The sequence below is a fragment of the Nerophis lumbriciformis genome, linkage group LG20 (assembly GCF_033978685.3).
Source record: "Nerophis lumbriciformis linkage group LG20, RoL_Nlum_v2.1, whole genome shotgun sequence".
Taxonomy (NCBI): domain Eukaryota; kingdom Metazoa; phylum Chordata; class Actinopteri; order Syngnathiformes; family Syngnathidae; genus Nerophis; species Nerophis lumbriciformis.
This window is the reverse complement of record NC_084567.2, coordinates 26,956,256-26,969,937: the sequence shown is the minus strand read 5'-3', so window position 1 is coordinate 26,969,937 and position 13,682 is coordinate 26,956,256. Positions and strand designations below refer to the sequence as shown.

The 13,682-nt window shown below is 39.9% G+C and overlaps 1 protein-coding gene across 4 annotated transcripts in view; it reads right to left on the bottom strand.

The window, feature by feature from the left end:
• The window catches only part of LOC133619596 (long-chain fatty acid transport protein 6), a 33,638-nt gene that overhangs the window by 10,441 nt on the left and 9,515 nt on the right, over positions 1-13,682 (bottom strand). For 2 of the 4 annotated variants that reach the window (XM_061980723.2, XM_061980724.2), the window contains exons 3-8: positions 8,835-8,993; positions 6,398-6,522; positions 3,060-3,254; positions 682-772; positions 398-596; positions 107-243 (exon numbers count right to left, since the gene is read on the bottom strand). In XM_061980723.2, coding sequence (XP_061836707.2) covers positions 141-243; positions 398-596; positions 682-772; positions 3,060-3,254; positions 6,398-6,522; positions 8,835-8,993 — 872 coding nt within the window. In that variant the 3' untranslated portion in view covers positions 107-140. The remainder of the gene's footprint in view (positions 1-106; positions 244-397; positions 597-681; positions 773-3,059; positions 3,255-6,397; positions 6,523-8,834; positions 8,994-13,682) is intronic. The other 2 variants (XM_061980721.2, XM_061980722.2) reach the window with 2 other exon arrangements.

Here is a 13,682-nt window from a genome sequence, read left to right as displayed (position 1 = left end):
GGCGTGTGTCCTAGCTTCTAAATCCCATTAGTTGATTCATGCACCTGTTAGACTTTAAATCTTAGAACGCCCTAATCACATGATGAATAGTAAATATGACTCTCACCCTGCAGGGTTCCAGTGGGATTCCTGAAAAAATTTCACCCTCTGGTGATTATTGAGAGGGACCAGCCTGCCCCTACTTTAGAGACGGTCCCAGGACAGAACGTGGTGACTGCAGAAGGCACCTCCCAAAATGACATACTGAGCCAAATATGAAATAGAACTGTTAATATATTACATACCTGTATTACCAGCTCAGGTATTAGTTTTTTGAAATGAACTTGCTCAACACTGTAAACATGATCATGTGACAAAAATCATTCTATGTAAAAAATGCTTTCTAACATTGACCCACCTGAAAGTGTCTCCGACGCGGTCACGGAAGTAAAGAAAGTCTCTTTGGTCCTGAAGCAGGAGATCTCCGGTGTTGAAATAGACATCACCCGTCCTGAAAACATCCTTGACCAACTTCTTCTCAGACTGGACCTTATTTCCAGCGTAACCCGGGAACTGGTTCATAGGTGTTAAAGGAGCTACCAGGATACCAGTCTCACCTGCGCATCAGTGATGGGTTACAATTACTTGTTTTCAGTGTTAAAACATTCACATAATGTACTGGTCAAAAGACTGTGAAATTACCTTTTTGTGCTCGTACACATCTTCCAGAGGTTGTTCTGAGGGGCTCATATGTTTGCGTGTCGTATCTCAAGAGTTCAAATGGCATTGAAAGCTGAAGGAGAAGAAATGACAAAATGGCAGTTTTAACAGAAACCATCTGAAAATGGAGTTTACCAGATATCAGGACATACACACCACTTTTACCAACAATGAAGGTAAAATAACGATCTTTGTGTGTGAATGTGTGAGTGAATGGGTGAATGTTACGTATAATGTAAAGCACTTTGGGTACCGCTATATAAATAGACTATGTACCATTTTGATCATCATCATCTCCCTCATCAGCTCTGATGTTATAATGTTTCTTTGTTTATGTTTTTACTATTTTTTTTTTTTGTCCTGTCCAGCTTCTCAGGCAAATCATATAGTTGATGTAGATGCCCATATCGGCTGTTCAGATTTACTTTACAAAAGAGAAGTGTAGGATACTTCTCTTGTTGCCTTATTTGACTCCGGAGCAGGAGGAGATAGAAAGAGGAAAAAAAGGAAGACAGAGGGGGAAATTGTGGGGACAAGAGGGGAATAGACAGAGAGACAAAAAGAACAACAACAATAGAGCAACATCAGCAAATACGACATGTGCAAATATGATGGTAAAAGTGATTAGTTAGCGAAAATAAAAAATAATACAGAAATGACAATGAGCATTATTACACTACAAATGGAGCAATACAAATACCAATAGAAATAGCGCTATTGATAATGAACAATACCCAAAATTTACCTCTATTATCAACAATACAGTTGTTCAAATGCAACAATACATATATGTAATGATAACTAGAGATACGAAAGAATGCAGAAAAATGGAGGGGAAGAAAGAGAAGCAACCTATATTAACCTTGTAGATTGTTATAGTAACAATAGGTTAAGCTTTGTCAGGGTGCCATGTGTTACCCAGTTTACCCTAGGGCAGGGGTCGGGAACCTTTTTGGCTGAGAGAGCCATGAAAGCCAAATATTTTAAAATGTATTTCCATGAGAGCCATATAATATTTTTTTTTAACACTGAATACAACTAAATGCGTGCATTTTTAAGTAAGACCAACATTTTTTGAGTATAATAAGTCTCTCATTCTTTTTAATAACATTGTTATTCTGAAGATAAACAATAATAAATAAAATACTTCTTACCATTAATGCGACTTCTTGAACAGATGCGGTAGAAAACGAATGGATGGATTAAAATGCATGAGAATGTTTTATATTTTAACGTCATTTTTAACACTGTGATTACCAGCGGAATTATTCAGTACTTATACTGTTAAGTAATGTCAGCTAAGATTTATCTGTGAGCCAGATGCAGTCATCAAAAGAGCCACATCTGGCTCTAGAGCCATAGGTTCCCTACCCCTGCCCTACGGCAACAACATTAGTATATGTTTGATGAAACGTGATTTTGTGCATGAGTGTATGTATGTATGTATATGTACAGAATGTGTGTATGTGTTTGTACAGTGAATGTATATGTACAGTATGTGTATATGTATGTTTGTACAGTGAATGTATATGTACAGTATGTGTATGTGTATGTTGGTACAGTGAATGTGCGTGTGGATGTACGGACTTTGAGTATGTAGGTATGCACTGTATTTGTGTATGTATGTGGGAGCGTAGGTACCTATGTATGTATGTATGTGAGTATATGTGTATTTGTATGTACAATATATTTGACTCCCAGTGTGTGTGGGAGCCAGAATACGGCCCCAGCCACCCAGAGAGCCCAACCCACAAACAGCAGGTGTGGCGCCCAGGGAACCAGGGACCACCGGCCCCACGCAGCCTTGTCAGTGCAGTTTTAATGTTTTATACTCTTTGTCGTGTCTTGTTTGGAGGCGTATTTGGACCCCAAAGAGACGCAGGCAAAAGCAAAAAAAATACAAAGATTTATCAACAAAAGGAGCACACAGGTGTGAAAAAACTCAAAGTCCGAATGATTACCAAAAAGTGACGGCAACATAGGTTTGCCATGAAAAAAACGATACAAAAAGGTCAAAAGATAAAAGTCACTTGACAAGTCAGGCAAACAAATCTACACAGGCTAAGGAACCAGAGCAGGCATGGAAAACAGCAACTTGAACAGGCATGGCAGAGGAACAATCCGGTGACCATTGCATGCATCCAAGCACCACTGCACACGTCCTAGGTAGCAGTCATGGCGCCTGTTGTTTAGTTGGCCATACTCTTTATACACGACTCTAGTTTTAGTTTGTCATTACTGCCACATGTGGTGGAAAAGTGTATTACAACTGAGTACGGACCACAGCTGAGAAACACAATCTTGACCTTTCGGCACACATTACAAAAATCACTGAAACAATAAAAAATAATGTTCCCAACCTTGTTGAAGGCGCTTGCTCTTCCAATGGGTCCAACCTCATCAGTGTAGTTAAGGAAGCCAATGCTGGCCTCAGTTAAACCATAGCCTTCTCTGATCTTGATCCTCCCAAAGCGTTTGGCAAACTCCTTCCACACATCTGACCTAAGCCCGCTTCCTGTTGCAAGACGAACAGAGTGACTACTCTCTTCTGGAACCTGCATGTAAAGGAATAACTTAATCAAATTCAACATTCAGCACTTTGACATTTCTGTTTCTGTTTCAATGCAGCAAAAGCTTGGTTACGTCACGGATTAGTAGGATTTTTAAGGTTTTTAAGGATCGCTTTCCTTAATTGCAAATAAAATGGAAACCATTTAAGTCGATCTTTCCTGGACTCGCAGACATTAGGGTTTGTCCACATTACTCAAAATTACCATAGAATTATGTGATATTTGCCACAAACATGAAGAAATCATTTTTTTGAAAGAGGGGTGTCAGAATAATTGTATCTAAGTTATCACAAAACTTTGTGTTGCCATAAGTTCCCGGCGAGAAGACAAAAGCTGTCTTTGATCTTACCAAGCAGAAGGCTTGTAAAACTGCACTGTGTAGGATGGGAAGCAACATGAAGGTGTTCTGTTTCTTTGATGTATTGTAATCCACAGAAAGATTTTGTCTAGCTATGCTACGACAGAGATGGCAAGAATGTGTGGATATCCTGCGACACTCAAAGCAGATGCATACCAACGATAAAGTCAAAGAAATCTGCCGCCAGACCCCCATTGAATCTGCCGGAGTGTGTGAGCAATTCAGGGACAAAGGGCCTCGGTAGCACGGCAAGCAATGGCAGCAGTTTGTTCCCGCACACGAGCGAGCTAAACCCCCCTGGATGTCTTGGCTCACATCGTCCCGAAGATGATCAAGAGAAGAATATCGACCCTAGCTTCCCTGGCCTGCTGACATGATTGTATGTCTACAGAATATATTAATTGATGAAAATTGGGCTGTCTGCACTCTCAAAGTGCATGTTGTTGCCAAATGTATTTCATATGCTGTAAACCTAGTTCATAGTTGTTAGTTTCCTTTAATGCCAAACAAACACATACCAATCGTTGGTTAGAAGGCGATCGCCGAATTCGTCCTCGCTTTCTCCCATGTCGCTGGCTGTCGTGTCGTTTTCGTCGGTTTCGCTTGCATACGGTTCAAACCGATTTGGCTCAATAGCTTCAGTTTCTTCTTCAATTTCGTTTTCGCTACCTGCCTCCACACTACAACCATCCGTTTCAATACATTCGTAATCTGTTGAATCGCTTAAGCCGCTGAAATCCGAGTCTGAATCCGAGCTAATGTCGCTATAGCTTGCTGTTCTTTCCGCTATGTTTGTTTGTGTTGGCTTCACTATGTGACGTCACAGGAAAATGGACGGGTGGTTAAAATCAGGCACTTTGAAGCTTTTTTTAGGGCTATTGCGTGATGGGTAAAATTTTGAAAAAAACTTCGAAAAATATAATAAGCCACTGGGAACTGATTTTTAATGGTTTTAACCATTCTGAAATTGTGATAATGTTCCCCTTTAATTCCTTGCTTCTTGTCTTGTTTAATAGATGTCATCAGTGTTTGAACCTGACAAGGGGTGAAAGTACAGATATAAATCCTACTGTGAAAGAAGAAAGGATCTTTGGTCCTAAATGTCAAATCTTTCCAGTTTACCGTGAAAAATCATAATGATTCGTAGGAATCATTAAATATAAATCTAATATTTTCATAGGTAGAGCATTAAAAACCTTTTTACGACCTTCTAAATACTTTTTTCGACATTATGAGAGCTCTTTTAACGACTAGTGAGCGGTGCTTGCAGCGTGACCCCAGAGATGCAGAGAACGGGAGGCAGAATGTAAGTATAAGAATTATTAATAAACAAAAGAAATCGAGTGCAGCTAGGAAGTGCACAAAGTAATTTAGCTACAAACATTAGACAAAGGAAGGCTATAAGAGTGTGTGTAGCTAGGAAGTGCACAAAACTGAACAATGATCCAGCCCCAACAGACAGGCAGGCCTGGCATATAAAGGAGCCTGACTAGCAACCAGGAACAGATGTGTCCCGGTTACCAATCACAGACAGGTGTGCGAGTCAGAACTCAGTGGCAGGCAGGGGAAGTAAAACTACAGATTAAGAAACTTGGAGGAACTGTAAAAAAAACAATACAAGTCCAAACTATCACAGAGGTCATGAAATAACACCCTTTGGTCGTCTTTACACTCGTATAATCCGATACAGTAATGCTGGCTCAGGCTGACCCAATCAGTGGTCACCATACTCAACTGTGCGCTCTGATTGGTTTGGTCTCCTGTAGTGGACAATACTACTGTATTGATATTTTTAGTTTATTTGGCCAGTTTATGCTTTAAAATACCTAATTTAGGACGATTGTAGAATTTGCTTTAAAAAATATGCAATGTGGTAAAGCCTCAATATATGAAGTGTGATGTGGCGAGAGACGACTGAAAGTGGTATTTATTTTATTTATGTTTGTTTTCCTTGATTTTGACATAACCACAAATCTACTTTTGCACAAAAACTAGCAAAAATGTGTGGCTGGAATTTTTAGGCATTTTAGTATTTAGTTTTTTCTGTACTTCCTATTCAAGCTATCTTAGCAGTTAGCATGGTTTCTTCTTTCCTGCTGCCAGCGTTTTTTTCTGTGCTTTTCCGTACTAGTTCGATATTTTAGAACTGTCTGAATTACTTTAATATATGAATCCATATTTGTACGTTTGTCCATCGATTCAGGATTGTCCACATTCCAGTTGTAAAGAATAGATTATATAGATTGAATTGAGCAAGTTAGTATTTTCTTTGACGTGTTTAGGATAAAATGTCCCCATACTTTCAATGTTTTCACTCGGGGTGTTGTTGGCAGTGGCTACAACATCTCTCTTTCTGTCGCTGCTGGTCACCGGTTGCGCTGACTCATGCATTTTCGTTTTCATCCAGAAGAACAGGAGCGGTGACGTCACAGACTATTGTCGAAAAACAAATTTGTCTGCAACAAATTTTATTAGCGATTTTTGCCGACAATGTCGCTGAATCGTTGCATCCCTCACGTCCAACATCTGGTGTTTTACTTGCTAGCTAATAGCAGATAGCCAGCCAGACAGACAAACTTTGTTTTTCCAACAATGGGAATGGAAAAAGTGAGTGTAAAGGGCAGTGCTAAGAAGACTTAACAGATGATATGCAGTGAATTAAATTAAAAATAATAATTGAAAAAGCATGCAAACACAAAATGCAACATCCCAACAACATGAGAAAAAAACTAAGAACCACAAAATGATCATTCCAAAATGTTTATCTTACCCTAGGGTGGGAGACCAAATATCGACAGAGCTCTCCAATGTATTGCACCACAGTCACATTATATTTCACACAATCCTTCCAAAACTGACTTGCAGAAAACTTCTTCTTTAAGACGCAAGTTGCACCTTTGATACATGTGAAGAAAAAATAAGGACATTTAAGTCACATGTCAATATTGTAATTAGTCATTGTACAGTAACAACAATAACAATAAAAGTACCGTAGTAAATAACTAAATTACATTGAACGCTAAAAAGCTGAATCGAAACGGAAATCCTGTAGGCATTTTAAAAAAATGTATACATTTTAGAATGAAAAATAAAACCAAAAAAAAGATGGATTGGTTTGTATCATCTGTATGCCACAATCATCAAAATTATATAAAAAAAGGGCTTGAAATATTTTGAGTTGCATGTTATGAGCCTATGTCATATATAATAGTTTCCTTGTAAATCTAAACAAACCTACAGTATTCACGATATTCTATTTTTTTTTACTTCCCTAAATTTTTTTTTTAAAAACAGCCTTGTAAAACAGTCATGTTTAGTTAAATTTTACTGCAAATGAATATCAGCTCCAAACATCGGTTATCAGCCTCCCTGACTACTAATATTTGGTATCGGCCCTAAAAAAACATATCGGTTGATTTGTAACACAAATCCTGTATACTAAAAGCTTTATGGACTGAAAGAAATAATAAACTAACCTTTGACATGCCTTCATCTCTTTTGTTCTAAAGTTCTTTTTTTCCGTCTATCTTTTTGTAGAATAGAGTAGAACGCTTTGTCGTCATCAAACATGAGAACATGACGAAATCCTCTTGTGGGAAAGACTGGCGCTCCAAAATTCTTTGCTGTTGCCATTTCTAATACAAAAGTAGCGTATTGTTCTAACTTATATGTGTCAGTACTAGAGATGTCCGATATTATCGGCCGATAAATGCTTTAAAATTTAATATCGGAAATTATCGGCATCGGTTTCAAAAAGTAAATTTAATGACTTTTTAAAACGCCACTGTACGGAGTGGTACATATCTGGTAAAACACGGACGAAGGGCATACTTGCCAACAATCCCGATTTTCCCGGGAGACTCCTGAATTTCAGTGCCCCTCCCGAAAATCTCCCGGAGCAACCATTCTCCCGAATTTCCACCCGGACAACAATATTGGGGGCACTGCCTTTAGCGTCCTCTACAACCTGTCGTCACGTCCGCTTTTCCTCCATACAAACCGGCCCAGTCACATAATATATGCGGCTTTTACACACACATAAGTGAATGCCATGCATACTTGATCAACAGCCATACAGGTCACACTGAGGGTGGCCATATAAACAACTTTAACACTGTTACAAATATGCGCCACACTGTGAACCCACACCAAACAAGAATGATAAACACATTTCGGGAGAATATCCGCACCGTAACACAACATAAACACAACAGAACAAATACCCAGAACCCCTTGCAGCACTAACTCTTCCGGGACGCTGCAATATACATCCCCGCTACCACCAAACCCCCCCGGCCCCCCATCTCCCGAATTCGGAGGTCTCAAGGTTGGCAAGTATGCTCTAGTATACTCTGGACTGAAGCTGTGTGCCTTCATTGTTTTTGTCGCTGTTGTTTTGAGGCATGTTTAAAAAAAAAAAAAAATAATGCACTTTGTGAAAGTCAAAGTATAGTATTTCCCATAGTTGTAGTGGGTATTAGGATTATCTCAGGGAGAGCATGTCCCAAATTCCAAGCTGGTGTTTTGAGGCATGTTTAAAAAAACTTTGCACTTTGTCACTTCAATAATAAATATGGCAGTGCCATGTTGAAGTTGTTCTCTTATTTTGGAAAACCTTGTTTTTGATTGATTGATTGAAACTTGTATAAGTAGATTGCACAGTACAGTACATATTCCGTACAATTGAGCACTAAATGGTAAAATCCGAATAGGTTTTTCAGCTTGTTTAAGTCGGGGTCCACGTTAATCAATTCATGGTAAAGTTACATTGTTTAATGCATCCAGCGGGGCATCATAACAAAATTAGGCATAATAATGTGTTAATTCCACGACTGTATATATCGGAATCGGTAATTAAAAGTTGGACAATATCGGATATTGGCAAAAAAGCCATTATCGGACATCTCTAGTCAGTACACTTGATATGGAAGTGCTAAAAACTACAACAGTCAGAAAGCGGCTTAAAGATGGGTCTGTAAAACTAAGTCTATGCAAAATTTGGACCAAAGCACCACCATTACATGCTACGTACACCACAAGGTTTCAAATGTACAAAAAAAATCATAATATGAATCCTTTAAAGGAAAAAAACAACAAACTACAATTAATCACAATTAATTATTAGGTCAACTACAGACAAAAAATGCAATTAATCCCAATTAAATACTGTATTTGTTTGACATCCCGAGAAAATTACATTATCTTACCGAGCTGTATTGCTCCTCCAATCCCTAACAGGGAAGCAGACATGTGGTAAAGAGGAAGGGTGATGTAGATGATGTCATCAGATGTAACCCCGCACATGTGAAAAAGTGCCATACTCATGATGGCTTTAAGATGACTCACACGAGCTGCCTTTGGGAGACCTGTAGAACAGACGACACAAGTTACTGCTGATTTATACAGTATAAATGGTTACTTAATAAGACTTACTTAGCAAATGGTTCTATTTACAAAATATTAAAATTTACCTCGCGTCTTTAAAGGGGAACATTATCACAATTTCAGAAGGGTTAAAACCATTAAAAATCAGTTCCCAGTGGCTTATTTTATTTTTCGAAGTTTTTTTCAAAATTTTACCCATCACTCAATATCCCTAAAAAAAGCTTTAAAGTGCCTGATTTTAACCATCGTTATATACACCCGTCCATTTTCCTGTGACGTCACATAGTGAAGCCAACACAAACAAACATGGCGCATAGAACAGCAAGCTATAGCGACATTAGCTCGGATTCAGACTCGGATTTCAGCGGCTTAAGCGATTCAACAGATTACGCATGTATTGAAACGAATGGTTGTAGTGTGGAGGCAGGTAGCGAAAACGAAATTGAAGAAGAAGAAGAAGCTATTGAGCCATATCGGTTTGAACCGTATGCAAGCGAAACCGACGAAAACGACACGACAGCCAGCGACACGGGAGAAAGCGAGGACGAATTCGGCGATCGCCTTCTAACCAATGATTGGTATGTGTTTGTTTGGCATTAAAGGAAACTAACAACTATGAACTAGGTTTACAGCATATGAAATACATTTGGCAACAACATGCACTTTGAGAGTGCAGACAGCCCAATTTTCATCAATTAATATATTCTGTAGACATAACAATAACAATAATCCGCGCTCTTTTCCTGAAAGCTGATCTGTTCAGTTTTGGAGTTGATGTCAGCAGGCCAGGGAAGCTAGGGTCGATATTCTTCTCTTGATCATCTTCGGTGGCATAAGGGACATCCAGGGGGTTTAGCTCGCTCGTCTGCGGGAACAAACTGCCGCCATTGCTTGCCGTGCTACCGAGGTCCTTTGTCCCTGAATTGCTCACACACTCCGGCAGATTCAATGGGGGTCTGGCGGCAGATTTCTTTGACTTTATCGTTGGAAATGCATCTGCTTTGAGTGTCGCAGGATATCCACACATTCTTGCCATCTCTGTCGTAGCATAGCTTTCGTCGGTAAAGTGTGCGGAACAAACGTCCAATTTCTTGCCACTTTCGCATCTTTAGGCCACTGGTGCAACTTGAATCCGTCCCTGTTCGTGTTGTTACACCCTCCGACAACACACCGACGAGGCATGATGTCTCCAAGGTACGGAAAACAGTCGAAAAAACGGAAAATAACAGAGCTGATTTGACTCGGTGTTTGAGAAAATGGCGGATTGCTTCCCGATGTGACGTCACAACGTGACGTCATCGCTCCGAGAGCGAATAATAGAAAGGCGTTTAATTCGCCAAAATTCACCCATTTAGAGTTCGGAAATCGGTTAAAAAAAATATGGTCTTTTTTCTGCAACATCAAGGTACCGGTATATATTGACGCTTACATAGGTCTGGTGATAATGTTCCCCTTTAAAAAAAAAAAAACAGTGCTTTAGTTAATGAGGTCATAAAACATCATTGTTAAATTTAAAATTACTTGTTAAAGTCTCATAAAGGGGTCATATCTTGCAAAACTCAATTTTCTAGCCTGTTGGTAGCTGTTTTTGTGTATTTGGGATACCCATAAGTGCCGATAATGTGGTTTCAAACCATGGAGGCATTGAGGAGATACTCATAAAATAACTCTGCCTTGTTTTAAACAAGCCATTTGAGATTTACCCAGACTTAGGCCTTTACCTACCTGTGATGTCAGTGGATACCGCAGGAGGTTTTATCTGCAGCAATCCATTAATCAGGCCTGTATAGTATGGTGGCCAGACGGAAACCATTCCTTATTAAAAGTTTGCCAAAATGCCCTTGAAAGACCCTCAGATCATGAGAAACACAATTCTTTGGTCTGATGAAACAACGATTGGACTCTTTGGCGTGAATGCCAGGCATCATGTTTGAAGGAAACCAGGCACAGCTTATCACCAGGCCGATACCATCCCTACAGTGAAGCATGGTGGTGGCGGCATCATGCTGTAGGATGTTTTCTTGGCGGCAGGAACTGGGAGACTAGTCAGGATAGAGAGAAAAATAAATGCAGCAATGTACAGAAACAGAATCTAACCTGATGGAGCTTGAGAGGTGCTGCAAAGAGGAATGGGCGAAACTGCCCAAAGGCAAGCTTGTGGCATTGTATTCCAAAAAGACTTGAGGCTGTAATTGCAGCAAAAGGTGCCTCAACAAAGTATTGAGCAAAGGCTGTGAATACTTATGTACATGTGATTTTTTTTTCCTACATTTGCAAAATGTAGAAGAAAAAAAACAACCTTTTCACACTGTCATTGTTGGGTATTGTTTGCAGAATGTTATGGGGAAAAAAATATGTATTCCATTTTTGAATAAGGCTGTAACATAACAAAATGTGGAAAAAGTGAAGAGTTATGAATATTTTCCGGATGCACTGTAACTTTTCTTGTAACAATGTACCTACTCGAGGGTATCGGACAAGCGGCCCAGCAAGAATTGCAGCTGGACAAGAAGCACAGAACCTGGCTGATGGTGCGTTCCATTTACCTCGGAAATTGGAAGTCGGAGCTGGGAATGACGGCATGGCCAGGTTTTGAGCGTTCCAGTTTCAAGAAAAAAGCAACAGGGCAATCTGTTCATGAAGTCAACAAGGTAATCCGTGAAGTAAAGTCGGAAAATATTACCCTAAAATTTCAGTATTTAGGGAAACAATGACATGCTCAAGAATAACCTTGTTGTGTTCAGTGATGCCTCCATCGGCAACCTTTCTGATGAAGGTACACAGGAAGGGAGCTTCATTGCTCTTGTGGGAGAAGAAGGGAAGTGTTGAAGAAAATCAAGATGTGTAGTTAGAGTACTCTTCCTGGAAAAACCCGGGCCATGTCAGATGTCATAGACAATGATATTTTCCAGGCAACTCTTTTTTTTCTGAGCTCACACTGGAAATACTACACTTAAAGGGGAACTGCACTTTTTTGGAATTGTGCTTATCATTCACAAGCCTTATGTAAGACGAGCACACAGGTTTTTCTTTTTTATGCATTCTAACTTGTAAATAAATGCGAGCAAGTCAGCTAACAAAGGCATTTGCACTATTCTGCCCATACTTGCCAACCTTCCCGATTTTCCCGGGAGACTCCCGAATTTCAGTGCCCCTCCCGAAAATCTCCCGAGGCAACCATTCTCCCGAATTTCTCCCTATTTCCACCTGGTTAACAATTTTGGGGGCGTGACTTAAAGGCACTGCCTTTGACATCCTCTACAACCTGTCGTCACGTCCGCTTTTCCTCCATAGTCACATAATGTATGCGACCTTTGCACACACACACACAAGTGAAAGCAAGGCATACTTGATCAACAGGCATACAGGTCACACTGAAGATAGCCGTAAAAACAACTTTAACACTATTACAAATATGCGCCACACTGTGAACCCACACCAAACAAGAATGACAAACACATTTCGGGAGAACATCCGCACCGTAACACAACATAAACACAACAGAACAAATACCCAGAACACCTTGCAGCACTAACTCTTCCAGGACGTTACAATATACACACCTCCCCCTCCCCCGCTACCACCAAACCCCACCCACCTCAACCCCGCCCCCCCCCCCACCTCAACCACGCCCCCGCCCCCTCATCTCCCGAATTCGGAGGTCTCAAGGTTGGCAAGTATGATTCTGCCTGTAAAGCGCTCTAAAAACATCCAAAAACCTCCATCAACATTTTATATACACGCTCTAAGTATTTACTGTATATGTAATGCAGTAAAAGGCGCATTGATAAATATTCAATATATTTTCTTTTAAACATACGGCAATGTATTAATTTCACAGATGCATCGTAACGTTCCTTTTTCCCTTAAAGGTGGCCGCAAACTATGGTTTTATTTCGTGTCTGTCTGGCCATCTCCGGGTCTAAGCTGAATGTCCAAGTTGAGTAATTTCTTAATTTATGGCAACAACCTACCATATTTTTCGGACTATAAGTCGCACTTAAAATCCTTTCATTTTCTTAAAAATCGACATTGCGACTTATAACTCGGTGCGCCTAATGTACGAATTAATTCTGGTTGTGCCTACCGCCCTCGAAGGGCACATGCTGTAATGATAAGTGTGACCAATAGATAGATGGCAGTCACACATGAGAGATACGTGTGGACTGCAGGCTGACGCCTGTTCAATAAATGTCACTAGCAAATATCCGTAAGCAAGCAACACCAAAACCTACGGCTACCATAGTCAGACGTATGGTGCTTCAACATACGGGTATTATTATAGTGTGTGTATAAGGACTCCAAAATGGCACCTATTAGGAGACATATCATCCGGTGTTTTTGTTTCGACCTACTATCCAAAACCAACTTTTCTAATCTAGTGGTTCCTGCTGTTGTGTATTTCGGATCTGCTTAAATCCAAAAAAATGGCTCAGCAGTGCGCCTTATAATCCAGTGCACACTATAGTCCAAAAAAGATGGTATATAATGTTCTATGTAAAACATGTTCACCTGTTCACCAGCAGGGTGTACTAGTATGTGTATGCACAGCTTTAAGGGGTGAAGAAGAGAGAGCATTTCCTTTGTTGGTGTGGCGGTAAAACTAGCAATAAAGTGTACAAGAGACCAACAAGAAAACTTTTGTGTTTACATTTGGGATTATCTACAAA